Source organism: Scyliorhinus canicula, chromosome 1 (genome assembly GCF_902713615.1).
Source record: "Scyliorhinus canicula chromosome 1, sScyCan1.1, whole genome shotgun sequence".
NCBI lineage: Eukaryota > Metazoa > Chordata > Chondrichthyes > Carcharhiniformes > Scyliorhinidae > Scyliorhinus > Scyliorhinus canicula.
This window is the reverse complement of record NC_052146.1, coordinates 131706264-131733987: the sequence shown is the minus strand read 5'-3', so window position 1 is coordinate 131733987 and position 27724 is coordinate 131706264. Positions and strand designations below refer to the sequence as shown.

At 47.8% G+C, this 27724-nt stretch overlaps 1 protein-coding gene across 4 annotated transcripts in view; it reads right to left on the bottom strand.

Moving 5' to 3' along the window:
* The window catches only part of LOC119967483 (transient receptor potential cation channel subfamily A member 1-like), a 645844-nt gene that overhangs the window by 602180 nt on the left and 15940 nt on the right, over positions 1-27724 (bottom strand). For all 4 annotated transcript variants that reach the window (XM_038800105.1, XM_038800113.1, XM_038800133.1 and 1 more), the window contains exons 3-4: positions 13804-13928; positions 12444-12530 (exon numbers count right to left, since the gene is read on the bottom strand). In XM_038800105.1, coding sequence (XP_038656033.1) covers positions 12444-12530; positions 13804-13928 — 212 coding nt within the window. The remainder of the gene's footprint in view (positions 1-12443; positions 12531-13803; positions 13929-27724) is intronic.

The window sequence follows — 27724 nt, the reverse complement described above, 5'->3', positions numbered from 1 at the left end:
AAGTCATGGAGAGCATTAACTCCATGCAAGTGCGGAAGGCGCTGAAGACGGATGGATTCCATGCAGACTTTGATAAAAGAATTGCACCAGCACTGGCCCCATACTTACGGGAGATGTTCGGAGAACTACTAGCAAGGGGAACCCTACCACCAACACTGGATGAGACCTCAATATCACTGATCCCCAAAAAAGACAAAATCCCAATTGAGTGCAGGTTCACACAGACCCATCTCACTCCTTAACACTGATGCAATGATCCTTGTGAAGGTCCTGGCACACTGGCTGGAGAGCTGCATGCCAGAGGTAGTCACGGAAGAGCTGACAAGCTTTTTCAAGGGCTGGCAGCTAACAGCAAACATCAGGTGCCTGCTGAACGTGATCATGACACCATCCGGGGAGAGAACACAAGAAGCAGACAAGACCTTCAATAGGATCGAATGGAGGTGCCTCATAGAGATGTTCGAACAGTTTGAGATTGGGTAAGGGTTCACCTTCTGGGCGAAACTGCTGTATAGCGCTCCCATGGTGAGCGTACGGCCAAACAGCACCAGCTCTGAATACGTCGAGGCACAGAGGCACGAGGCAGGGCTGCCAGTGTCTCCGCTGTTATTTGCCCTGGCAATTGAACCACTGCCGATCACCCTCAGAGTGGCGAAGTGGTGGAGAGGTATCCAAAGCAGAGAGAGAGAGCATGGAGTCTCACACTATGTAGATGACCTGTTCCTCTAGATCTCTAACGCCCTGGCCACCATGGAATGAATAATTAAAATCCTGAAGGAGTTTGGAGCCTTCTCAGGTTACAAACTTAACCTGAGTAAGAGCGAGATCCTCCCTGTGAATACACAAGGGGGAGGAGCAGAGCTTGGGGGACTGCTATTCAAACTGGCCCAGACCAAATTCCACTATCTGGGGAGCCTAATAGCCCACGACTGGACACGGATCTACAAGCAGAACCTGACAAGTCTAGTGGAGGAAGTAAAAAAGGATCTGCAGAGGTGGGCCTCACCCCCCACTCTCCCTTGCAGGGAGAGTGCAATCAAGATGAACGTGCTGCCCAGGTTCCTCTTCCTGCTCAGATCCCTCTCGATCTACATCCCCACGGCCTTTTCCAACAAAGTCGATAAGCTAATCATAGTCGGGGGATGGATAGTGTATACAGGAGGTTGGATTTGTTTATTGTCACGTGTACCGAGGTACAGTGAAAAGTATTGAGTGAGCCGCTCAAACAGATCGTTTAGTACAGGAAAATAAAAGAAAAAGAATATCCATAATAGGGCAACACAAGGTACATAATGTAAATATATAGATACTGGCATCGGGTGAAGCTTACAGGGGTATAGTATTGATCAGGTCTGTCCATAAGAGGGTTATTTAGGAGTCTGGTAACAGCGGGGAAGAAGTTGTTTTTGAATCTGTTCCTGCATGTTGTCAGACTTTTGTATCTCCTGCCCAATGGAAGAAATTGGAAAAGCGAGTAAGCCGGGTGGGGGAGGTCTTTGATTATGCTGCCTGCTTTCCCCAGGCAGCGGGAGTGGTAGACAGAGTCAATGGATGGGAGGCGGGTATGTGCAATGGACTGGGCTGTGTTCATGACTCTCTAAAGTTTCTTGAGGTCTTGGGCCAAGCAGTTGCCACACCAGGCTGTGATGCAGCCAGATAGGATGCTTTCTATGGTGCATCTGTAAAAGTTGGAAAGCATCAGTGTGGACATGCCAAATTTCCTTCGTTTCCTGAGGAAGTATAGGCGCTGTTGTGCTTTCTTGGTGGTAGCGTCGATGTGGGTGAACAAGGACAGACAAATTGGTGATGTGTACACCTAGGAATTTGAAGCTGTTAACCATCTCCACCTCGGCCCCGTTGATGCAGACAGGGGTGTGTACAGTACTTTGCTTCCTGAAGTCAAGGGCCAGCTCTTTAGTTTTGCTGGCATTGAGGGATAGATTGTTGTCGTTGCACCACTCCACTAGGTTCTCTATCTCCCTCCTGTATTCTGACTCTTCGTTATTCGAGATCCGACCTGCTATGGTCGTGTCGCCAGAAAACCTGTAGATGGAGTTGCAACCAAATTTTGCCACGCAGTCGTGTGTGTGTAGGAAGTATAGTAGGGGGCTAAGTACACAGCCTTGCGGGGCCCCGGTATTGAGGACTATCGTGTAGGTGTTGTTGTTTATTCTTACTGACTGTGGTCTGTGGGTCTGAAAGTCAAGGATCTAGTTGCAGAGTGAGGAGCCAAGTGGAGGGAAGTAGGGCTGGACAAAATGAGGGATCTGTATTTGGAGGAAGGCTTCGCCAGTCTGGAGGAGCTAAGGGAAAGGGTAGAGCGGCCAAGGGGGAGTAAGCTCTGGTGTCTGCAAATTAGGGACTTTGCACAAAAGGTCTGGAGGGGGTTCACTGGGTTGCCGGGATACACCCTGCTGGAGTGACTGCTACTTCCGGATGTGGAAAGGGAGGGAAGAATTATGGGTATATACAAGTGGCCGAGGGGGGGGGGGGGGGGGGAGAGTTGGAAGGGGAGATCAATTGGGGAGTATGGAGTGAGGCATTGCTTAGGGTAAACGGGACCTCCTCCCGTGCAAGGATGAGCCTGATACAGTTTAAGGTGATGCACAGGGTGCATGAGACTCGTGCGAGAATGAGGGGGCTCTTTCAGGGGGTAGCAGATGAATGGGAGAGGGGTGGGCGGAGGCCAGCGAATCACGCGCACATTGTTTGGGGTTGCGAAAACTTGGGAAGATTCTGGGCGGGAGTGTTCGCCGTCTTAGCCAGGATAGTAAAGGAGGTGGCGGATCCGGTTCCTTTATTGGCGATATTTGGGGTTTCAGAGAAGTCAGGGCTCATGGAGAGGAGGAAGGCCGATATGGTGGCCTTCACCTCCCTGATTGCACAACGGCAAATTTTACAGGAGTGGTGGTTGGCATTGTCACTGGGGGTAGCAGCTCGGTTAGGTGACCTGTATGACTTCCTGCAGTTAGAGAAGATAAAATATGAGTTGAGGTTTGAGATAAAGTGGGGGATGTTGTGACTGTGTTTGAGAAGCTGTTTGTCGCAGGGGCGGGGGATGGGGGAGCGTACAGAATGCATTATTGATTGCTGGGAAGTATGTTCACGGGGGTTTATGTGTTGTAACATGTTTTGATACATGTTTGTAATTGATGCGCTAACAATTGCACACAAAGACTCGAATCGGTACAAGAGAGGCTTTATTACCTTCAACTGCAGCTGTAGAATGGCAGCTCAGGAGAACTCATGAATATTTATACTGCTCCCTGTGGGCGGAGCTAGCCAGCAGGGGCTTACCGGCAAACCTGTAATAGCAGGTACTGCTGTACATCCCCTAATACAGGCACACACATATATATACAGTGGTGGATCACCACAGTAATAAAATACATTCTAAAAAAAGATAAGCTAATCATGCCATTCGTTTGGGGGGGGGGAGGAGCCGTACCGACCCTCCAGTTCTGTCACTGAGCGGCCACCACAGAAAGAGTACGTGATTGGTTAAAGAACCGGGAACGGAGGTGAGGATGGAGGAGAGTTCCTGTGCGGGAAATACCTCTGAGCGCGAGCCACAAATGCACCTCCCACCCTACCCGGCCAGATACTTGAAAAGCCCAGTGGTAGTAGCCATGTTCCGAACGCAGAATCAAATAATGAGACAGCACTTCGGACTAATTGAAATGTCCACCATGGCCCCACCTGCAATAATCACAGGTTTACCTCCGCAATAACGGACACATCCTTCAACAGCTGTAGACAGGACAGGGGACACCGATGGTTAGGGACATGTACACGCACGGTAGAATAGCGACCCTGGACGAACTCACTGAGAAGTTCCGGTTTCCGAGAGGGAACGACCTAAGCTACATGCAAGTTAAAAACTTCCTCCCCAAGGAAACGACAACATACCCCCAGATTCCAGGACAGTCACTGCTGCAAGGACTACTGAACGCAGGCGAGCTAGGGGAGGGGAACTGTACGGACATAATGGACAACTGTTAGAAGAGGTACGCTTACCCCTGGATGAGAAAGAAAAAGTGGAAGGAAGAACTAGGCATGGAAATGGGAGGGGCCTGGATTGAAGCACAGGGCAAACTCCATCTCCACTTGCGCAGGGCTGAGTCTGACGCAATTAAAGATGTTGGGCAAGGCGCCAGAGTTGACATTTCCATGGTTGTGGGAGTGAGGGTGAAGCTGTGTCCACCAGTGGTTGTCTTCGGGGTATCAGAACAACCAGAGCTCTTCATGGAGAGCACAGCTGATGCCCTAGCGTTTGTCTCCTTAGTTGCCCACTGGACAATCCTTCGCAACTGGCAATCGGCATCACCACCCAAGGCTACAGACTGGCTATCCGACTGGGTAGAATTTCTCAGACTGGCGAAGATAAAGTTAGCCATCTGTGGCATGGAAGAAGGCTTTCACAGAACCTGGAACTCATTCACCAACTTGTTTCAAGAGCTGTTCATAGCCAACAACCAATAAAGTAGGAAGGGGGAGGCAGCGGACTTTGGGAGGGGACATGGGACAAGTCACGGAATAAGGAAAGGAAAGAAAGGGGGAGGGAGGGAGGGGGAAGAGGGAACAAATTCACCCAAAGGTGAACCCGGGACAGGCAGAAGAGAAGAAAACTGCAAGAGAAAGGTTGCTGGCAAATTACTGCCTGAACCACAATGTATGTAGATTATTGTAAATGCACGTTTTGGCCATGTAAAGTTTGCAAAAAAATATGAAAAACCCAAATAATTTTTTTTTTAAAGAAATGAGTGGAACCAAACAAAGGGGTCAACCATGGAGTAGAACTGAGTTCATGAGGGCAGCATGGTGGTGCAGTGGTTAGCACTACTGCCTACGTCGCTGAGGACCCGGGTTCAATCCCGACCCCAGGTCACTGTCAGTGTGAGGTTTGGACATTCTCCCTGTGTCTGCATGGCTTTCACCCCCAAACCCAAAGATGTGCAGGTTAGGTGGATTGGTCACACTAAATTGCTCCCTGCAAAACAGATATACCGCTTTGGATACTGTTGAGGGAGATGGCTCACCAGGGGAAGGCAGCAGAGGCCAGGTTCATGGCACCGTGGCTGGCTCTGCTGCACAGCAGGGCAGGAAGAAAAATGGCAGGGCTATAGTGAGAGGGGACTCGATCGTAAGGGGAATAGACAGGCGGTTCTGTGGACGCAATCAAGACTCCAGGATGGTATGTTGCCTCCCTGGTGCAAGGGTCAAGGATGTCTCGGAGCGGCTGCAGGACATTCTGGGGGGGGAGGGTGAACAGCCAGCTGTCGTGGTGCACATAGGCACCAACGATATAGGTAAAAAACGGGATGAGGTCCTACAAGCGGAATTCAGGGAGTTAGGAGTTAAACTAAAAAGTAGGACCTCAAAGGTAGTAATCTCAGGATTGCTACCAGCGCCACGAGCTAGTCAGAGTAGGAATGTCAGGATAGATAGGATGAATGCGTGGCTCGAGAATGTGCAAGAGGGAGGGATTCAAATTCCTGGGGCATTGGGACCGGTTCTGGGGGAGGTGGGACCAGTACAAACCGGACGGTCTGCACCTGGGCAGGACTGGAACCGATGTCCTGGGGGGTTGTTTTCTAGAGCTGTTGGGGAGGGTTTAAACTAATGTGGCAGAGGGATGGGAACCGATGCAGGAAGTTGGAAGGTAGTAAAACAGGGACAGAAGCAAAAGGAAGTAAGGGGAAAAGTGGAAAAGGCAGAGAAGACATAGTCAAAAATCAAAAAGGGCGACAGTACAAGGTACAGTGACTGAGCTCAGTGAATAGGCCCAGTAATAACAAAAGGAATAAAACTGGATATGTTAAGATTCAAAACAGAGGTAAAAAAACCAACATAAGTGTACTTTACCTGAATGCTCGTAGTATTCGGAATGAAGTTAATGAGTTGACGGCACAAATCATCGTAAATGACTATGATTTAGTGGCCATTACTGAAACATGGTTAAAGGATGGTCACGACTGGGAGTTAAATATCCGAGGGTATCAAACTATTCGGAAGGACAGAATGGATGGTAAGGGAGGTAGTGTTGCTCTGTTATTTAAGGATGACATCCGGGCAATAGTAAGGGATGACATCGGTGCTATGGAGGATAAGGTTGAATCCATTTGGGTGGAAATCAGGAATAGTAAGGCGAAAAAGTCACTGATAGGAATAGTTTATCGGCCACAAAATAGTAACGTTATGGTGGGGCAGGCAATAAACAAAGAAATAACTGATGCATGTAGAAATGGTACAGCAGTTATCATGGGGGATTTTAATCTACATGTCGATTGGTTTAACCAGGTCGTACAAGGCAACCTTGAGGAGGAGTTTATAGAATGTAACCGCGATAGTTTCCCAGAACAGTATGTAATGGAACCTACGAGGGAACAAGCAGTCCTAGATCTTGTCCTGTGTAATGAGACAGGATTGATTCATGATCTCATAGTTAGGGATCCGCTCGGAAGGAGCGATCACAATATGGTGGAATTTAAAATACAGATGGAGGATGAGAAAGTAAAATCAAATACTAGTGTTTTGTGTTTAAAAAAAGGAGATTACAAGGGGATGAGAGAAGTAAACTGGGAGCAAAGACTTTATGGTGGAACAGTTGAGGAACAGTGGAGAACCTTCCAAGCGATTTTTCACAGTGCTCAGCAAAGGTTTATACCAACAAAAAGGAAGGACGGTAGAAAGAGGGAAAATCGACCGTGGATATCTAAGGAAATAAGGGAGAGGATCAAATTGAAGGAAAAAGCATATAAAGTGGCAAAGATTGCTGGGAGATTAGAGGTCTGGGAAATCTTTAGGGGGGAACAGAAAGCTACTAAAAAAGCTATAAAGAAGAGTAAGATACAGTATGAGAGTAAACTTGCTCAGAATATAAAAACAGACAGTAAAAGTTTTTACAAATATATAAAACAATAAAGAGTGGCTAAGGTAAATATTGGTCCTTTAGAGGATGAGAAGGGAGTTTTAATAATGGGAAATGAGGAAATGGCTGAGGAACTGAACAGGTTTTTTGGGTCGGTCTTCACAGTCGAAGACACAAATAACATGCCAGCGACTGATAGAAATGAGGCTATGACAGGTGAGGACCTTGAGAGGATTGTTATCACTAAGGAGGTAGTGATGGGCAAGCTAATGGAGCTAAAGGTAGACAAGTCTCCTGGCCCTGATGGAATGCATCCCAGAGTGCTAAAAGAGATGGCTAGGGAAATTGCAGATGCACTAGTGATAATTTACCGAAATTCACTAGACTCTGGGGTGGTCCTGGTGGATTGGAAATTAGCAAACGAGACACCACTGTTTAAAAAAGGAGGTAGGCAGAAAGCAGGAAATTATAGGCCAGTGAGCTTAACTTCGGTAGTAGGAAAGATGCTGGAATCTATCATCAAGGAAGAAATAGCGAGGCATCTGGATAGAAATTGTCCCATTGGGCAGACGCAGCAAGGGTTCATAAAGGGCAGGTCATGCCTAACTAATTTAGTGGAATTTTTTGAGGACATTACCAGTGCAGTAGATAACGGGGAGCCAATGGATGTGGTATATCTGGATTTCCAGAAAGCCTTTGACAAGGTGCCACACAAAAGTTTGCTGCATAAGATAAAGATGCATGGCATTAAGGGTAAAGTAGTAGCATGGATAGAGGATTGGTTAATTAATAGAAAGCAAAGATTGGGGATTAATGGGTGTTTCTCTGGTTGGCAATCAGTAACTAGTGGTGTCCCTCAGGGATCCGTGTTGGGCCCACAATTGTTCACAATTTCCAAGTTTGCAGATGACACTAAGATGAGTGGTAAAGCGAAAAGTGCAGAGGATACTGGAAGTCTGCAGAGGGATTTGGATAGGTTAAGTGAATGGGCTAGGGTCTCGCAGATGGAATACAATGTTGACAAATGTGGGGTTATCCATTTTGGTAGGAATAACAGCAAACAGGATTATTATTTAAACGATAAAATATTAAAGCATGCCGCTGTGCAGAGAGACTTGGGTGTGCTAGTGCATGAGTCACAGAAGGTTGGTTTACAGGTGCAACAGGTGATTAAGAAGGCAAATGGAATTTTGTTCTTCATTGCTAGAGGGATGGAGTTTAAGACTAGGGAGGTTATGCTGCAATTGTATAAGGTGTTAGTGAGGCCACACCTGGAGTATTGTGTTCAGTTTTGGTCTCCTTACTTGAGAAAGGACGTACTGGCACTGGAGGGTGTGCAGAGGAGATTCACGAGGTTAATCCCAGAGCTGAAGGGGTTGGATTACGAGGAGAGGTGAGTAGACTGGGACTGTACTCGTTGGAATTTAGAAGGATGAGGGGGGATCTTAGCGAAACATTTAAAATTATGAAGGGATAGATAGGATAGATGCGGGCAGGTTGTTTCCACTGGCGGGTGAAAGCAGAACTAGGGGGCATAGCCTCAAAATAAGGGGAAGTAGATTTAGGACTGAGTTTAGGAGGAACTTCTTCACCCAAAGGGTTGTGAATCTATGGAATTCCTTGCCCAATGAAGCAGTTGAGGCTCCTTCATTACATGTTTTTAAGGTAAAGATAGATAGTTTTTTGAAGAATAAAGGGATTAAGGGTTATGGTGTTCGGGCCAGAAAGTGGAGCTGAGTCCACAAAAGATCAGCCATGATCTCATTGAATGGCGGAGCAGGCTCGAGGGGCCAGATGGCCTACTCCTGCTTCTAGTTCTTATGTTCTTAATTGGAAAAAAATAATTGGGTCCTCTAAATTTATTTTTTAAAAAGAACAGAGTTCATGAATATGCTGAACATCAAAGAAAGATCACATACTGTGGTCTCAGTCAAATGTCAGTGACACCAACCAAGGCAATATATGGACTCTGAGCAAGAAGGAAATTTCATTAAGAGATAAAACAGGAAATGAGGACAAATCTAAGTCTGGAGGAGAATGGCGATGATATGCTCTAGAACATGAAACAGCAAAAGAATACTGGTTCAGATGGAGTAGTCAATGATTCAATATATTTCCATGAGTGATTTCTAAAAATGAAGATTTTTGGGGCAGCACAGTGGCACAGTGGTTAGCATTGCTGCCTATGGCGCTGAGGACCTGGGTTTGAATCCCTGCCCTAGGTCACTGTACGTGTGGAGTTTGAACATTCTCCCCCTGTCTGCGTGGGTTTCGCCCCCACAACCCAAAAAGATGTGCAGGATAGGTAGATTGGCCATGCTAAATTGCCCTTTAATTGGAAAAAAAATAATTAGGTAAAATTTTTTAAGTGAAGATTTTTTTAAGTACAAAAGATCTATACCGGAGACCAGATTCTATACAGATTTGTGGTCAGGTTGGTTACATTATCCACTGTTTGAACTATTTGATGCTTGTCATGATTCAAGTAATTCATGGGGCTGGTTTAGCTCACCAGGCTAAATCGCTGGCTTTTAAAGCAGACAAAGCAGGCCAGCAGCACGGTTCGATTCCCGTACCAGCCTCCCCGGACAGGCATCGGAATGTGGCGACTAGGGGCTTTTCACAGTAACTTCATTGAAGCCTACTCGTGACAATAAGCAATTTTCATTGTCATTTCATTTCATTTTCAATAGCCATGGGGAGCCAGTCGTGGGGGAGGTCAGAAAACGGGGCCTGGGAGCACCGCTAGAACTGGGAGAGATCATGGAGAGTATAAACTCCATGCAGGTGGGGAAGGCGCCGGGACCAGACAAATCATTCGCGACAGCACTGGCCCCGCACCTGCGGGAGATGTTGACAGACTCGCTGGCGAGGGGCACACTGCCACCCACGCGAGGACAAGCTACAATCTCGCTAATACAAGACAAAGACCCGACTGAATGCGGTTCATACAGACCCATCTCGCTACTGAGCGTAGACGCCAAAATATTGGCCACGATCCAGCTAAAAGGCTAGAAGACTGCGTACTAGAGGTGGTTGCAGAGAATCAAACGGGCTTTGTCAAAGGTAGACAACTAACATCGAACATGAGGCACCTGCTGAATGTGATCACAACCCCATCCGGGGACAGAGCACCTGAGGTGATCGTTCCTTGGACGCAGAAAAGGCCTTCGACAGAGTTGAGTGGAAATACCTTATAGAGGTGATGGAGTGGTTCAGGCTCGAAAAGGATTCACCTCATTAGGTGAAACTCCTGTACAAAGCTCCCATGGCAAGCGTATGGACAAACAACACCAGTTCCCAGTACTTCCAGCTGCACGGGGGCACCAGGCAGGGATGCCCACTGTCGCCGCTGCTGTTTGCCCTGGCGATTGAACCATTAGCGATCGCTCTCAGAACAACAAAGAACTGGAGGGGGATCCAAAGAGGAGGCAGAGGGCATAGAGTCTCACTCTACGCGGATAACCTGCTCCTTTACATCTCAGATCCACAAAGCAGCATGGAAGGAATCATCACGCTCCTAAAAGAGTTTGGTGCCTTTTCAGGTTACAAACTCAACATGAGCAAAACTGAGATTTTCCCGGTGAACCCGCAAGGGGAAGGGACAACACTGGTGGGACTGCCATTTAAACAGGCCCAGCACAAATTCTGCTACCTGGGGATCCAAATCGCTCATGACTCGATGGGGATCCACAAATGGAACCTGAGCAGTCTGACAGAGGAATTCAAAAAGGACCTGCAGAGGTGGAACACACTCCCACTCTCCCTGGCAGGGAGAGTACAGACGATCAAAATTAACATACTGCCCAGATACCTCTTCCTACTAAGATCCATCCTGATCCATATCCCCAAGGCCTTTTTCAACGCACTGGACAAATTAATCATGGCATTTGTATCGGGAGGAAAGAATGCCAGGATCATAAAGACGGCCGTACAGAAAACAAAATCCAGGGGAGGGCTAGCCCTCCCAAACCTACAATTCTACCAGTGGGCAGCGAAGGCAGAGTGATCGGATGGATAAAGGAGGTAGAGACCGAGTGGGTGCATGCGGAGGAGGCCTCCTGCTAGGGGACTTCCCTCCGGCCCCTTGCCACGGCGTCACCCCCATCCCCGCCCAAGAAACACCAGCTCTAACTCTAGTGGTGATAGCCACCCTCCAGATGTGGAACCAAATATGGCAGCAATTCAGACTGACTGAAATGTCCGACAAAGACCCCATCTGCAATAATCACAGATTCACACCAGCATTCACTGACTCCATCTTCAAAAGGTGGAGGCAGATGGGGGGACGTTGACAGTCAGGGACCTATACACTGACAGTAGGGTCACAACACTGTAAGAACTGACGCAGAGATTGCAACTAGCTAAAGGCAACAAACTCAGATACCTGCAGCTTAAAACTGCCCACGGAAGGAGACAAGGACAGACCTGCAACCACCACAAGAGACACTATTAGAAGAGCTACTGGACGCAGACATCCTAGGCAAAGGGAGTTGTAGTGACATGTATGAACGACTGCGAGAGAGGGCCGACACCAAACTGGACATGACAAGGAGGAAATGGGAGGAAGATTTGGGTTCGAAATAGGGTGGGGATTCTGGAGCAAAGCACTGCACAGGGTCAACTACCTCCACATGCACGAGGCTCAATCTGACACAGCTACAAGTGGTACATAGAGCCCACTTGACCCGAGCCAGAATGAGCAGGTTCTTCCCAGAGGTGGAGGATAGATGTGAACGGTGCCAAGGAGGCCCGGCCAACCACACCCACATGTTCTGGTCTTGCCCCAGACTTGCTGGGTACTGGACAGCCTTCTTCGAGGTAATGTCCACAGTGGTGGGGATGAGGGTGGAGCCATGCCTGAAAGTGGCGGTCTTTGGGGTATCAGACCAGCCAGATCTCTACATGGGGAGGAGGGCGGATGCCCTTGCCTCTGCCTCCCTGATCACTCACTGTAGAATCCTGCTCGGTTGGCGATCAGCAGCACCACTTAAATTTGCAGACTGGCTGTCCGACCTATCAGAATTTCTCCAAATGGAAAAAATCAAATTCACCACACGAGGGTCGGAAAAGGGCTTCCACAAAACATGGGAGCCATTCTCCCGACTTTTCTGAGACCTGTTTGTGGCCAACCCATACATAAATAAATAGCCAGTACCCAGGGGGAAATAGCCAGGACAAGATAGAAAGATGAAAGCAAGGGAGGACTGGGGAGTGGAAGGCAGGGTGTGGGGGGACAAGGTGAGATAGCAAAACCCAATGGAAAAAATGGAGAGCAGCAGCGAAAATGGGGGGAACGGGAGGGGGGTCAAGGAGAGAGGAGCTGCGGGGGGGGGGGGGGGGGATAGGGAGAATTGTATGCTGAGCCAGACGGCGACAGACTGTAAATAGAGAAACCTAAGAAGGAACCTTTGTGACTGTACAAAAAATGAAAACGAACGGCAATGTATATAATTTTGAAAATGCCAATAAAAAGATTTAATAAAAAAAGTAATAGCCATGGGTCAGTTTGAAAATTAGGCATTCCAATATACAATCTACAAATAAATGTGCAAGCTTTAGTACTTCTTACCTCATGCAGAACAGTGCACCCATTCTTATCCATGGAATTTACATTAGCGCCTTGTTCAACAAGTACATTTAGAAACTCTAGATCAATCTAACAAAAAATTAACATGGGAAGACAGAAAAATTCAGATTTAATCAATAACTGACAAATTAACAAGGGGCTAGACTTTCATCTTTCCTCTGTCAAGAGAAATCCCAAGTGCAGCAATGAGAAAATGGGAGTGGAAATCTATCTATCTTGATTTTCATCAAATCAGCAGCACTTTTAAAATGGTGGGCAGTTCCCAATCTGAGATTCCCAACTCACTACCACGTTTTCTGATTTTAGAAGTGCTTTTTAAGGGTACAGGCTGGTACAGGTTACAAGCAATCCTGCAATCCTGACCTGACCAAAATAATTGTGGGATCTGGCATGTCATAGTCTTCTGCACTTAAATGAAATCAGGACAGCTTTGATGACATGGGTCATGGAGTCACAGGTATGTTTACCAAGCAGTTTTCCCTGGGCATCAGGTGTTTCAGTACATTAATGGATTTCTGGGCTCTCAGCCAACATCATTATTGATTACTGGCATGGGTGTGTCAAGGGCAGTGTGAGGTGGGAGGTGAGGCCTGTAGGGCCTGTTTTTAGTGTAACTAGGACAAAGTCCCATAGCAGCAAAGCCAGCCCCACCATCCAGCAGTCCCTGTTGATGCCTCCAAACTTTCTCCTGGGACAGTTGGTCCATCTTTAACCCCCTCCGTTCCCCCCCCCCCCCCCCCCTCCCCCCAACAAACTGAAAATGCTGTCCATGTGGCATTTGCTCCTGAGGCAAGCAAGCCTTGATGGGAATTTTCACAATTCTTGCTATTCGCCTCAAGGATGAAAAACAAGCCCATGATGTCTCTACCCCTACAGTGGAACATGGCCCAGAGTTTGAATGGAGCCAGCTACAGAAGATTTAAAAGGTTTGGTGGCATTAGATGATGAAGAGTTTTAAATATTCTGGAGATGGAAATAATCAAAGTTTGCCAAAGAATGTCAGAGGCTAAACAAAACGGCTGTTTTAACCAGAATGAGGGAGTGGAGATGAGTTACGAAATGGAAGGAGATAAGACAGAGTGACAAGAGAAGTCGAAGAGGAGGGGCAGCATGCCTTTCCAGCATGTCTTCCTCTGTTTAACAGCAGCATTGCCACTGTTGTACTGTTTTCCAGTGTTTGTTAAGTGGCTCACCTCACTGGATTTGTAGGTCTATGGCTTGCTATTTGAGGTTGCCGGCCTCAAAAGGCCTACAATAACCAGAGAGAAAAGTCAGTGGAATGTGATTTCTGGGTTTGAATACCAAATGTGCACTCAAAGTCTAAAAAGAATTTGGCTGTTACCTGATTAGTAGCTTCAGGATTGATGAACAGTTCAAAAAACTGCCTGTTGATCATTTCTATTTCTGGATTAAATGAACTCTGAGTCGATTCTTGAAATTCATTAGTTATTATCGTTGTAAATGTTTCTGAAATAACGAACCAGAATCAGAGAGGATAATCATAAGAATTTTGGGAAATCCCTTTATCGAGTTACTAACCAAGTAACAGGAACTTTACTATAGCTGATTGAGTACTGCTTGAATCTCATTGTTATACTGAACTATATCTTCAATTCTATTATTTAACGAACCCTGGGTAAAACCAGTTGAGATATGATTTGGTGGGGAATTGTGTGCCTTCATTAGCTATATGTCTTATTGAACGGAAAGGTATAGGAGACGTCATAATAAAAAGCGAACTTCAACAGTAGTCCAGTAAAATGTGAGAACAAACAACTTGCTAGAGGGAAACAATGAGATAAACAGAGGATAGAGACAACAATAGTATCTTGAATCTGTTTCAAGACACCAAGTTTTCGCTGCTTTGCACTAGAAACCAAGAACTCGAAAGTTTGGCACTCTTTGTATAGTCACAGATGGTTCGATGACAGATTTTGGAATTGGTCTGTTCAAATTATAGGTAATCAACAATTGGTTTAATTCAGTCTCCAGAGACTTACTTGTGTCAAAAAAGTATGAGAAGGGATTCCTCGAGCACAAAGATCTGTAAATATTTTATACATTACACTGACTGTTGTAACGGTACCTTGGACAGACCTGGGAGTGTTTGTATTAAGATTGTACTTCTATCCAGAGTGCAATGGTAATGTTGCACTTTGATACCACTGTTCAGACATTAACAGATATCAGATCTTTTTTATGCTGATTAAAACATAGCCCCTGTCACCAATAGGAGTTATAATTTTGAATAATTTCAGAATCTGAAAAGAGGGGACAAAGGGTTAATTACCCTGAATTCTAACATAATGGTAGAAAAGGAAAAAAAATCACAGCGTTAAAACTAATTCCTAACTGAAAATATCAGAATATAATTTGACAAATTGATTCATTAAAGCTATCCCTCAAAGATCTGCTGGTCTCCCGCAGGCACATCTTTCTATTCTATAAAAACATAAAGCTTGAAAATTCTACAAAGCTCTGAGTTCTGACCTGGGCTACTCAGTACAATGTTGTTGTGAATAGTTGCCATAAACTTTACCTGCAGCAAAATGAGATGTACCCCAGTTTTAAGAGTATCTCACCCCACACTAACTAGAAATTCCACCTGACCACTCGATAAAGGTTCAAGGACTTCAAGCTATAGAAACATATAATTGCTTATTCTAGTCATTAGTTTGTCTTCAACCTGTCAGAATACAAGAACATAGGAAATAGGAGCAGGAGTAGGCCATTCTGCCCATCAAGCCTGCTCCGCCAATCAAACAATTCATGGCTGATCATCTACCTCTTATCCATTTCTCCCCACTATTCTCATATCCCCTGATGTCATTAGTATCCAAAAATATGTCACTGTCTTGAACGTGCTCAATGATTGAGCTTCCACAGCCCTGTAGGGTAGAAAACTCAAAAGATTCACCACCCACAAAGTGAAGATATTCCTCCTCATCTCAGTCTTAAATGGCCTGCCCTTTATTCTGAAACTGTCTCCCTGGTCTAGACTCACTAACTCAGGGAAATATCCTACCCACATCTTCCCTGTCACAACCTGTAAGAATTTTATAAGTTTCAATGATATTGCATCTCATTCTCTGAAACGGTAGAGAATGCAGGCCCAGTTTCCTCAATCTCCCCTCATAAAATGATCCCGCCATCCCAGGGATTAGTCTAATGAATCATTTTTGCACCTCCTCTGTGGCAAATTGATCCTTCCAGAGATAAGATTAGACTAAAACCGGACAGAATATTCCAGGTGTGGGGCCGAATTCTCTAGTCGTCAGGGTTCACTCTTCCCGCTAGCAACGCACCCCCACCAGTGGGTTTCACAGTGGAGTGGGATAGTTTCAAAGCAAAGTCCCAGTGAACGCCACGTGACCAAGAAACACGTGCTGGGGGACCGGGGAATTCAGCCCGTGGTCTCATAAAGTTTCTATATACCAAAGGTTCCAAATCCCCTGAAGCCTTCTTGCATGCTACTCACAACTCACAGTCCCATCTACCTTTGTGTTATTAGCAATTCTGGAATTATTCTATTTGGTCCCACATCCAAATAATTTATATAGATTGTGAACAGCTGTGGGCCAATCATTGATCCTTGCAGTACCTGTGGTATTATCATAACTGTAAGAACTGCAAGGGTCAATGAAGTGTCAAGAGTAGCTACTAGAGGGAGCTACAGTTACAAGTATATAAGGCAGTGATATAAAGCCTTGTGGGTGAGTGTGTGCAGGAGTCAGCTAGAGAGAGAGTCAGAAGTACAAATAGTGTGAGTGAGAAAAGATCCTAGTTTATATCAGTATCAAGATTAGCTGTAGATGAGTGTAGTTTAAATATTAATAATCAACTTTGTATTTTTTAGGAGGACATTCGAATCCAAATTAGTAGTGTTAATAAATTTATAGCTTTGTTTAAATTCGAGCTATTTTGTGGTCTTTGTGAACACTACGCCAACAATCCTGAAACAAGCAACACAGAGAACACCACATGGAAACAGGAGCCTTTATCTATTTGTAAGCAACAGTTAGATTAGGAAAGATTAGCATAAGAAGATTGAAGAATCAAGCCAGAAGCTACAAAACTACAAACTCTACAATGAAGACTGATCGAAAGATGGAGGGTCTCAAGAAGCCTGACCACTTCAGGAAAAATGGTAAACTATTCCAAAACTGGGAATTCTTTAAACAGCAGTTTGAAGTTTTCCTTTCTGCCTCCACGCCTGAAAGTTCCTCTGACCAAAGGAAAATAGCACTCCTATTAAATTTGGCTGAACCGCAAGCATTAAAACTTTATAATTTGTTTGAATTCAGCGTTGATGAGGATAAAACGAAATGCAATATGGTGGTACAGAAGTTTGACGCACACTGTAAGAAGCAGGTGAATGAGGCCTATGAGTGCTACATGTTCAGAAAAGGGCTGCAGTTAAGAGGGGAGTTGGTAGACTTCCAGTGGCGGCAATGAGCGAGTACGCCGCGCATTCGGTGGCTCTCACTCCGGCAGGATTTGTGGACCTGGTTTCCCGTTTTTTCGAGACTGTTGAGCGCTGGGATAGACGGCCACGGAGGTCTGGTTAACGGGCAGAGCTGCATGGAACCGCAGGAGAGCAGAAAACAGCGAAAACGGGAAAGGAAAGGACAAAGGCAAAGTGCAGTGGAAGCTGACCTGGGAGCAAAGATGGCGGACCTACGGACCTCGGACCCGGCGATCCAGTTAGCGCAGGAAAATATGCTGCAGGTGATTAAAAGCAGTTTTGAAACGTTGAAGCGTGATAACTTGGACCCACTTCAGAAGGCAGTGGCTCAATTGTATCAGAGATTGGATGCCGAGGACAAAAAAGTTAAGGAGCTGGAGGGAGCGGTGGAGGTGCAGGCGGACACACAGACGATTGCTGTGCTAGAAGTCGCTGGGTTGAAGGAGAGACAGAGGAGACTGCTGAACAGAATAGAGGAGCTGGAAAATAGAGCCCGCAGACAAAATCTGAGGATCATCGGCCTCTCAGAGGGGGCTGAGGGATCAGATGCCACAGCTTTTGTGGCTAACCTGTTGCTGATGGGGGCTGATGCCTTTCCATGACTGCCGGGGCTGGAGGGGGCGCATAGAGTACAGGCGAGGCAGATGCGTCCGGGGGGGTCCGCCCCATCCGATGGTGATCAGGTTCCACAGGTTCACGGATAAGGAGCGGGTGCTGCAGTGGACAAAGAGCACTAAGAGCAACTCGTGGAATAACAGTGTTCTTCACATTTATCAGGACCTGAGCCAGGAGGTGGCCAGGCGTCGAGCAGCCTTTAACAAATTGAGGTGGTTTTATTTAAAAAGCACGTGAAGTTTGGTCTGCTCTTTCCGGCTCGTCTTTGGGTCATGCATCAGGGCCAACACCACAACTTCGTCGATCCCAAAGAAGCGATGGACTTCGTGAGGGATCAGGGGCTGGTCCCGCAAAAAGGACCCACGGTCTCAAGCTAGAGTCCAAGAGTTATTATTTGGGGGGATGCCTACTGTGCCTGGACTGACGGTCGACTCTTTACTGTTTTAAAGGTGCTTTGTGTTGTATTTTTGGCAGCTTTTGCCTACAGGGTGTGCGGAGGAGCTGTGATTCTCCTCTCGCTTTCTTTTACCTTTTGTCGTGTTCTTTTTGTTTGTTGGCGCCTTCACTGTAACATAAAGGCGGCTGGTAAGCAATGGGGATTAAAGTTTTTGGTTTTAGGCATTTTTTAGTTTTGGGTGGGTGTTATATGGGTGCTGTGTTACTGCAATGTTATTTTATTAATGCTCAGAAAGGGACGTTTGTTAACACTCATCCGTTTATACAGCTGGAACAGTATTACACCTGGAGCAGCCTCACTTTACTATTTGATGTCCCCATCTCGTTTCATCTTTCCCATTTTAGTGAGACTGCTCCAGTAGGTCAGATCGGGGGATGGTGTGTTGATGAGTGGGGAGATGAGGTCGGGGAAACAAAGGGAGCGAGACAAGTGGGCGCCAGAGGGATGAGTCATCGGGCTAGCAGGTTGGCTAGTCAAGGGGGTCAGGTGGGGGGGGTGTGCATACAGCCAGTAGATGGCAGGGGTGGGGTTATAGGGAGATGTTGCTCGGGGGGGAAGGGGGGGGGAAGTTATTCTGCTGACGTGAGGGGGGGGGGGTGGTCTGAAGTAGGTAATGGAGAGGAGGTCGGGGGTGGAAACTGCCAAGAGGTGAACCAAGAGAGGCGCAGCACATGGGTGGGGGCAGGCCCAAGAAGGGTTATGATTGACCGCCACGGGGGGGGGGGGGGGGGGGGGGGGGGGGCAGTGGTGCTGGTGAATATATATGCTCCGAATTGGGACAATGCTGACTTTATTAAAAGAGTGCTGAGGAAAATCCCAGACCTAGACTCATGCAAGTTGATTATGTGGGGGACGGGGGGGGGGGGGGGACTTCAATACGGACCTCGACCCGGGTCTAGGCTGGCCATGTCCCAGAACGGGTAGGCTCCCAGCAATGGCAAGGGAGCTGAAAGGGTTCATGGAGCAAATGGGGGCAGTAGACCCATGGAGAACCAGATGGCCGACGGGAAGGGGATATTAGGGGCAGCAGGGTAGCATGGTGGTTAGCATAAATGCTTCACAGCTCCAGGGTCCCAGGTTCGATTCCCGGCTGGGTCACTGTCTGTGTGGAGTCTGCACGTCCTCCCCCTGTGTGCGTGGGTTTCCTCTGGGTGCTCCGGTTTCCTCCCACAGTCCAAAGATGTGCGGGTTAGGTGGATTGGCCATGCTAAATTGCCCGTAGTGTCCTAATAAAAATAAGGTTAAGGGGGGGTTGTTGGGTTACAGGTATAGGGTGGATACGTGGGTTTGAGTAGGGTGATCATGGCTCGGCACAACATTGAGGGCCGAAGGGCCTGTTCTGTGTTGTACTGTTCTATGTTCTATTAGTTTCACTCACATGTTCACAGAGTATACTCCAGGTTCGATTTTTTTATCATGAGCAGGGACTGTGTAGGGGGGGTAACAAATATGGAAATCTCGGCGATCACTATTTCAGACCATGCCCCACATTGGGTGGGCCTACAGGTCTGCGAGGAGAATTACCAATGCCCGCAATGGAGGTTAGACATAGGATTGCTGTCGGAGGAGGGGATATGTGAGAGATTGCGGAAGTGTATGCAAAATTACCTGCAGGTAAGGTTTACAGGGGAGGTTTCAGCAGCGGAGGCGCTGAAGGCGGTAGTGAGGGGGTAGCTGATCTCAATTCGGGCTCACAGGGATAGGATGGACAGAGCAGAAATGGATAGACTGATTAAGGAGATCCACCGGATAGACGAGGAGCATGCGGGGTCCCCGGGGGATGACCTACTCAGGGAGAAGTGGAGACTGCAGGCGGAACTGGGAGTGCTATCCACGAGTAGAGCCGTGGAACAACTTAGAAAGGCAAGGGGAGTTGTGTACGAGCATGCGGAGAAGGCTGGCAGATTGCTAGCGCAGCAACTCAGGAGGAGGGAGGCGGCCAGGGAAATAAGTAGGGTGATAGACGGGAAGGGGAACAGAGTGGAGGACCCGCCAGAACTGAATAAGGTGTTTCGAGACTTTTATAGTAAGCTCTACACTTCAGAACCCCCGGAGGAACCGGAGGAGATTAAATGGTTCCTGGACGGACTAACCATCCCAAAAGTGTGGCAGGGGACTAGTGGACGGGCTGGGAGCCCCGATTAGAGCGGAGGAGGTACTGGGGGGCCTAAAGGCCATGCAGTCAGGTAAAGCCCCGGGACCGGATGGATACCCAGTAGAGTTTTACAAAAAGTTCTCGGAGATAGTGGGGCCGGTGCTGACCAGGGTTTTAAATGAGGCAAGGGACAGAGGGACCCTACCTCCGATGATGTCGCAGGCCACCATCTCGCTGATAATAAAGCGGGACAAAGACCCGGAAGCCTGCGGGCTATACAGGCCAATCTCCCTGATTAATGTGGACGCCAAGCTCCTGGCCAAGGCCCTGGCGATTAGAACTGAGGACTGTGTACCGGAGGTGATTGGGGATGACCAAACAGGGTTTGTTAAAGGCAGACAGCTGACAGCCAACTTGAGAAGATTGGTTAATGTGATTATGATGCCCCCGACGGGCAAGGAGGTAGAGGTAGTGGTGGCAATGGACGCTGAGAGGGCCTTTGACCAGGTGGAGTGTGACTATTTGTGGGAGGTATTCGGACGGTTCGTGTTCGGGGAGGGACTGGTTAATTGGGTCAGACTACTGTACCAGGCCCCAAAAGCTAGCGTAAGGACGAACAGGACAACGTCAGACTATTTCAGACTACATCGCGGGACCAGGGATGCCCACTCTCCCCGTTGCTGTTCGTGCTGGCCATAGAACCGTTGGCATTGCCCTGAGAGCTGCAAAGGGGTGGAAGGGAATGACTAGTTGGGGGTGGGGAGGGGGGGTGCGTCCGGACGAGGACAAGATTGCAGCAATCACGTCCATGAAGACGCCCAAGGACAAGAAAGCGGTCCTCCGGTTCCTGGGTATGGTGAATTTCCTCAGGAAGTTCATCCCGAATCTCGCCTCACACACCACGGCCCTCAGAGACCTGATTCGCAAAACCACAGATTTCCGATGGCTCCCTGCTCACGAGCGTGAATGGCAGGAGCTGAAGGCCAAGCTTTCCACGGCCCCAGTGTTGGCCTTTTTCGACCCGACCAAAGAGACCAAAATCTCTACTGATGCAGTCAGTCGGGGATTGGTGCCGTGCTCCTGCAACGAGACGAGGCCTTGTCATGGGCCCCTGTTGTGTATGCGTCGCGGGCGATGACTCCCACAGAGCAGCGCTATGCGCAAATTGTGAAAGAGTGTCTCGGCCTTCTCACTGGAGTCGTGAAGTTCCACGACTACGTCTATGGACTTCTGCAGTTCACGGTTGAAACCGACCACCGCCCCCTTGTAAATATTATCAAAAAGGACTTGAATGACATGACGCCTCGCCTCCAGCGTATCCTACTCAAGCTGCGCAGGTACGACTTTCAACTGATCTATACCCCTGGCAAGGACCTTGCCATTGCCGATGCCCTCTCAAGGTCGATCACAACTCCATGTGATCATGATGGCTTCATTTGTCAAATAGATGCCCACGTTCAGTTTGCAGCCTCCCATTTGCCAACTACAGATGCACGACTGATGCAAATTCGCTGCGAGACAGCGGCTGATCCACTTCTGTAGCGGGTGATGCGCCTAATGTCAGACGGGTGGCCCAAGGGCCAATGCCCGCAATTTTACAACGTCCGCGATGACCTGGCGGTTGTCGACGTGGTGCTCCTGAAATTGGATCGCATCATCGTCCCACAAAGCATGCGCCAGCTAGTTTTGGAGCAACTCCATGAAGGCCATTTAGTAATCGAGAAGTGCCGCCGCAGGGCCAGAGAAGCTGTCTACAGGCCGGGCATCAATGATGACATCGCCAATTTGGTGCTCAACTGCTCTATCTGCCAGCGTTTTCAGCCGCCCAACCACGGGAAACACTGATGCCCCATGAGCTCGTCACATCGCCTTGGACCAAAGTGGACATCGACTTGTTCCATGCATTGGGCAGGGACTACGTCATCATCATCGAATAGTTCTCCAGCTACCCGGAGGTCATCAGGCTGCACGATCTCACATCCTCGGCTGTGATCAGGGCTTGTAAGGAGACATTTGCCTGAAATGGCATTCCGCTGATGGTCATGTCAGACAATAGCCCCTGTTTCGCGAGCCAGGAATGGGCCGGCTTCGCCCGACACTACAACTTCGAGCACGTTATGTCCAGTCCCCTATACCCCCAATCCAATGGGAAGGCGGTCCACATCGTTAAGCGGCTCCTCAGCAAGGCCGCCGATGCCGGCTCAGATTTACATCTTGCTTTGCTGGCCTATCGCTCTGCCCTGCTCTCTACCAGCCTGTCGCCTGCTCAGCTGCTAATGAACCGCACCCTCAGAACGACGGTGCCATCAATTCTCCCTCCCAACCTCGGTTATGTCCCAGGGCTCCACCGCATGCACATGTCTCAACTGCAGCAGAAAACTTCCCTATGACTCACGGGCTGCTGACCTTCCCGACATCCATCCACGCGACAAGGTTCGCATCCACCTCCCGATGGTGGCTGGTCTGCGCCTGCTGTCGTTCTAAGGCAGGTGGCCCCCCGCTCCTTCCTGGTCTGCTTACCGGATGGATCCATTCGGCGCCGCAACAGGCGTGCTCTTCGCCTGGTTCCTGGGTCGTCACGGGATCCTCCGACCAGCTCTTCTACTGATCCCGACGTGGACTGTGTGGCGCTTCCGGTCACTCTGACTGCCCCTGACAGTGCTGCAGCCCTCCCGGCTCCTGTGGCGCCAGCCATTGCCCCACCCTTGAGGCGGTCAACCAGAGTTCGCCGCCCACCTCAGAGACTGAACTTATGAACTCTGTACACATGTGGACCCTCTGAAATGTTTTTTTTTCCTATATCCTTTATTGTTGCATTGGGCAGCACGGTAGCATTGTGGATAGCACAAATGCTTCACAGCTCCAGGGTCCCAGGTTCGATTCCGGCTTGGGTCACTGTCTGTGCGGAGTCTGAACATCCTCCCCGTATATGTGTGGGTTTCCTCCGGGTGCTCCGGTTTCCTCCCACAGTCCAAAGATGTGCAGATTAGGTGAATTGGCCATGATAAATTGCCCTTAGTGTCCAAAATTGCCGTCAGTGTTGGGTGGGGTTACTGGGTTATGGGGCTAGGGTGGAGGTATCGACCTTGGGTAGGGTGCTCTTTCCAAGAGCCGGTACAGACTCGATGGGCTGAATGGCCTCCTTCTGCACTGTAAATTGTGTGTGTGTGTTATCCAGTGATTTGTAAATAGATTTGTTGGTTGTTCCAGTTCATGGTAGCCATCTGCACCGGACACTTTCCTCTGTAAATAGTCTTGTTCCCTGTATATAGCTTTGTACATATGTCTTCGCACCTCACACGTAGCTAGGTACATTCTCCACACACCCACACTATTTATTATATCAAATTTTGTTTTATAAAAGGGGGGATGTCATAATGTACACCAGTATATCATGGTGCAGACACACACTGATGGACACACACAGGGACCAATCAACATGTGCAAACACCGCAGCCAATCACCAGTGAGAATACACACACTATAAAGGCAGAGGGCACCACGGTTCCCATTCATTCTGGGTGCTGCTTCTAAGTGTAACAGGAACTCATCCAGCCCAGCACAGACTTACAACACGTGCTAAGAGAATCAACTGGTTCGGACAAGGCTTAGGTTTCTAGTTTAAGTTAGCATCATTAAGACCCACAGTCATTGTGTGTTAGTTAGTTAGAAGTAGTTAATAAAATTGAGTTGAACCTTCATCAGTGTTGGAAGTGTCTGTTCATCTCTCAAGTCTACACTAGCCAACACTTCAGTCATATTTAGTCAAAACCGAACCGAGATCGCTGTTCAGAAGAAACAGAAGAGTACTGGTGTGCATCAAACATAATGCTAAACTTCAAATTCAGAATGTTATTGATCCAGATAATGCTCCCCGACCTAATCACCGCTGCCACCTCCTCCCAGGAGACACAGGTAGCCTTGTGGCTGACTCCCGTAGCCCCTTGGGAAAACAGGACATTCTGTCTGGACTCCAACAATTTGACCAGGTCAGCATCCCCGAATCTCAGGGACGGTCTCCTCAGTGGCATGGCTGCGGGCTGTGTGTGGTTTGTTCTGCAGGATCGGTTTAAGTGCTACTCCACCTTCTTGGCAGAGCTGGTGGGTGCAGTCCCAGAGAATCAGCCAGCGGGACCATCACTTGTGGCGTGAAGGCCATGGGTCTTGTTAATTAGACCAATTTAATGTTTGATACCGGTGACAGCCTTGCCGGTTTAAGCATCGGGAAGCTCGCAGAAGTCTCCCTCACTACCACACTTAGAAACTTTTCCATTAAATCACACCCAAACACTTTTCCATTAGATCGTGCCCCTAATATCTTATCAGAAAACTGCACAGGTTGTTCAAAAGGAAACTGTGAACACAGTTTAATTTGCTAACTGCACCGGATACTTCAGAAATTGTCAAATGATAACAAGCACAAATTGCTAGGAGGGAGAAAAACTCTAAAAAGTATTCAACCAGGGAGGGTGAGTGCTAGCCAGGATCTATAAGATCAATGAGAAATGGGTACCTGCTGTGATCCGAACAACGACAGGTCCAATTTCACACACCATTCAGATGGATGATGAAAGAGTTTGACAACGTTATGCTGATCAGCTACTAGCTTCACAAAGTGAAATCGCAGACTTCTCAATAGGTTCTTCCTTTGAAAAATCTAGACAAAAATACTTCGCAACAGAGACCAAACACAGACACTTTCCAATACCTACAGTAACAGACATTAGAATAACTTCTCAGGAAGTACAACCTACTGGAGGAATTGAGGACTTTCCAAGGTTTCGAGTAGTCAATTCAACCCCATCAGAATAGACCCGAGAGACGATCTTATTGAATTGTATATATATGCATAAGATAATACATAAGTAAATCTGTTGTATAAATGTTAAATTGTTATTGTTGCACTAATGAAGTAAAGGAGGAGGTGTTATGTATCAGAGAATACATCCCTGCTGATAAAGCATCACGTGAAGTGTAGTGACATCAGCAAAGTGTTTGCTTGCGCTTTGCAGTTCTCCTTCTTAGGTTGTATGAGCAACACCTCGTAATAAAAACCTCTCAGCATGTTTGAAAGAATCCAGAGTGTGGGCACCTCCATACCGTTTCTGTTTGCGCCGAACAAAGAAATGTAGCATCTGCCCATTCCAATGCACTCATGGCTGGCCACCCTTCTTCTACACTCATAAACAAGCTAATCTGAAACCCTGCTGCTCAGATCCAAAAATCTAAGTCCTCATTCCTTATGTTGAAGCTAGTCTGGCAAAGCCTCACAATTAATGTGTAATTCTCTTCCTTGGGTTCAAATGCCTCCATAGCTTCGTCATCTCCTCCAGCTCTACAACTCGCAGAGAACACTGCATTCCACCAAACTTAGCCTCTTGTACCTCTCCAATTTCCTTCAGTTCACCATTGGATGCAGTGCATAAGCTGTCTAGGCCTAAGCTTTACAATATCACCCCCTAACCTCTCGAACCTTTCACCTTTTTCTTATGCTTTAAGACACTCAAGAAGGAGATAGATATATTTCTGATTTTAAAAATGGGTTCAAGGAATTTGGGGAACAGGCAGGGAGATGGATCTGAGACAAGGAAGAGATCAGCCGTGATCTGATTATATGGCAGAGTAGGCTTGAAGGGCTGAATTGACTACTTCTGCTCCTGATCCCTATGTTCCTACCTCTTTTTAGCAAGTTTTTAATTGACTGCCCTCTTTTCTCCCAGTTTGGCTCAGTGCCAATTAATGTCTGATTGTTATGTTAAAGATGCTATATGAATGTAAGTTGGTGGGGGTGGAAACGGGTGCGAAGACAGATGTTGTCGCCTTCGCCTCGTTGATCGCCCGAAGGCGGATCCTGTTGGGATGGAGAGCAACCTCTCCACCCTGTGCCCTGGTGTGGCGGGGGGAAACTGTTGGAATTCTGAACTCTTGAGAAGGTTAAGTTTGAACTGAGGGGTTCTACAATTCATGGGTGTTATTCATTATGCACCTTCAAGAATTGGATAACATTGAACATTAGAGCGGGGGGGTGGGGACTGTATGTGTTAATGGTGACTATGGGTGATTTCGGGTTACTTTTTGTTATTTGCTTATGTTAACATGCAGGCTGCTATTTGGGGGTTTGGTGGGAGGATGGGGTTGCTGTTGTTGATATGGGGATTGACATTGCATTCGTTGCTGCTTATTGTTTATTGTTGGTGGGTATAAATTTGGGAGAAAATGTGAAAAAGGAAAATCAAAATATTTTTTTGAAAAATGAATGTAAGTTGGTGTTGCTGAGTCAATAATTAGTGAATAACAGGACGGGATTCTCCCGGCCTGGGGCCGGGCCAGAGAATCTCTGCAACAGGACCACGCTCCAACCCCGGGGGGGCCCGCGATCGGGGCCCACCGATCGGCGGGTTAGTCTCTCGTTCCTCGGGCCTATTTTCTTATGCACCGGCGCCTGAACCCCCACGCCGTGTTGCATCGGGGCCAGTCAGAAGCTGTGCACGTTTAACACTCCGTTCGGCAGGTATTGCTACAACTGCATGCCTTTTGGTATCATCTCAGCTTCCGAAGTATTTCATCGCATAATGGAGCAAATGATGGAGGGCATCGAGGAGGTGTGAGTCTCTGTGGGCGACGTGATCATCTGGTCCATGACGCCCGAGGATCACATCGCTCGCCTAAAACAGGTTTTCCAGAGGATTCATGAAAATGGCCTCTAGCTCAACAGGGCCAAATGCTCATTTGGTCAGTCCGCTATCAAGCTTCTGGGTGACCGCATTTCACAGCAGGGTGTGCAACCTGACACTGACAAGGTGCTGGCAATCAATACCATGAAGACCCCAGAGCACAAAAAGGCGGTCCTCCGTTTCCTTGGGATGGTAAATTTTGTCAGAAAATTTATTCCCAATATGGCATCTCACACCACGGCCCTCCGGCATCTCGTTAAAAAGTCGACAGTGTTCCAGTGGCTTCCCGCACATCAAGCGGAGTGGTTTGAGCTGAAGGCGAAGCTCACCACAGCCCCAGTACTGGTGTTCTTTGACCCAACCAAGGACACCAAGATATCCACAGATGCAAGCCAGGTCGGCATTGGGGTGGTTCTCCTCCAGCGAGACGACGCCTCGTCTTGGGCTCCAGTGGCATATGCCTCCAGGGCCATGACTCCGACCGAACAACGGTATGCCCAGATCGAAAAGGAGTGCTTGGGTCTCCTGACAGGAATAATCAAGTTTCATGACTATGTAGACAGTCTGCCAAAGTTCACGGTGGAATGAGACCACAGGCCTTTAGTCCACATAATCCAGAAGGAATTAAATGACATGACACCTCAGCTACAGCGAATTCTTCTTCGTCTCCGCCGATATGACATCGAACTCATCTACACACCGGGTAAGGAGCTGATCATCGCGGATGCCCTATCCCGATCCATCACCACGCCATGTGAACAGGACGACTTCATTCGCCACATTGAGGCACAGGAGCAGTTGTGTGCCAGCAACCTCCTAGCCACTGATGAACGAGTTGTCCAAATACACGAACAAACTGCCAAAGATTCTATACTGCAGCGCGTGATGCAACACCTCGTCCATGGCTGGCAAAAGGGGCAGTGCTCCCAGTTCTTCAACGTTAAGGATGAGCTAACG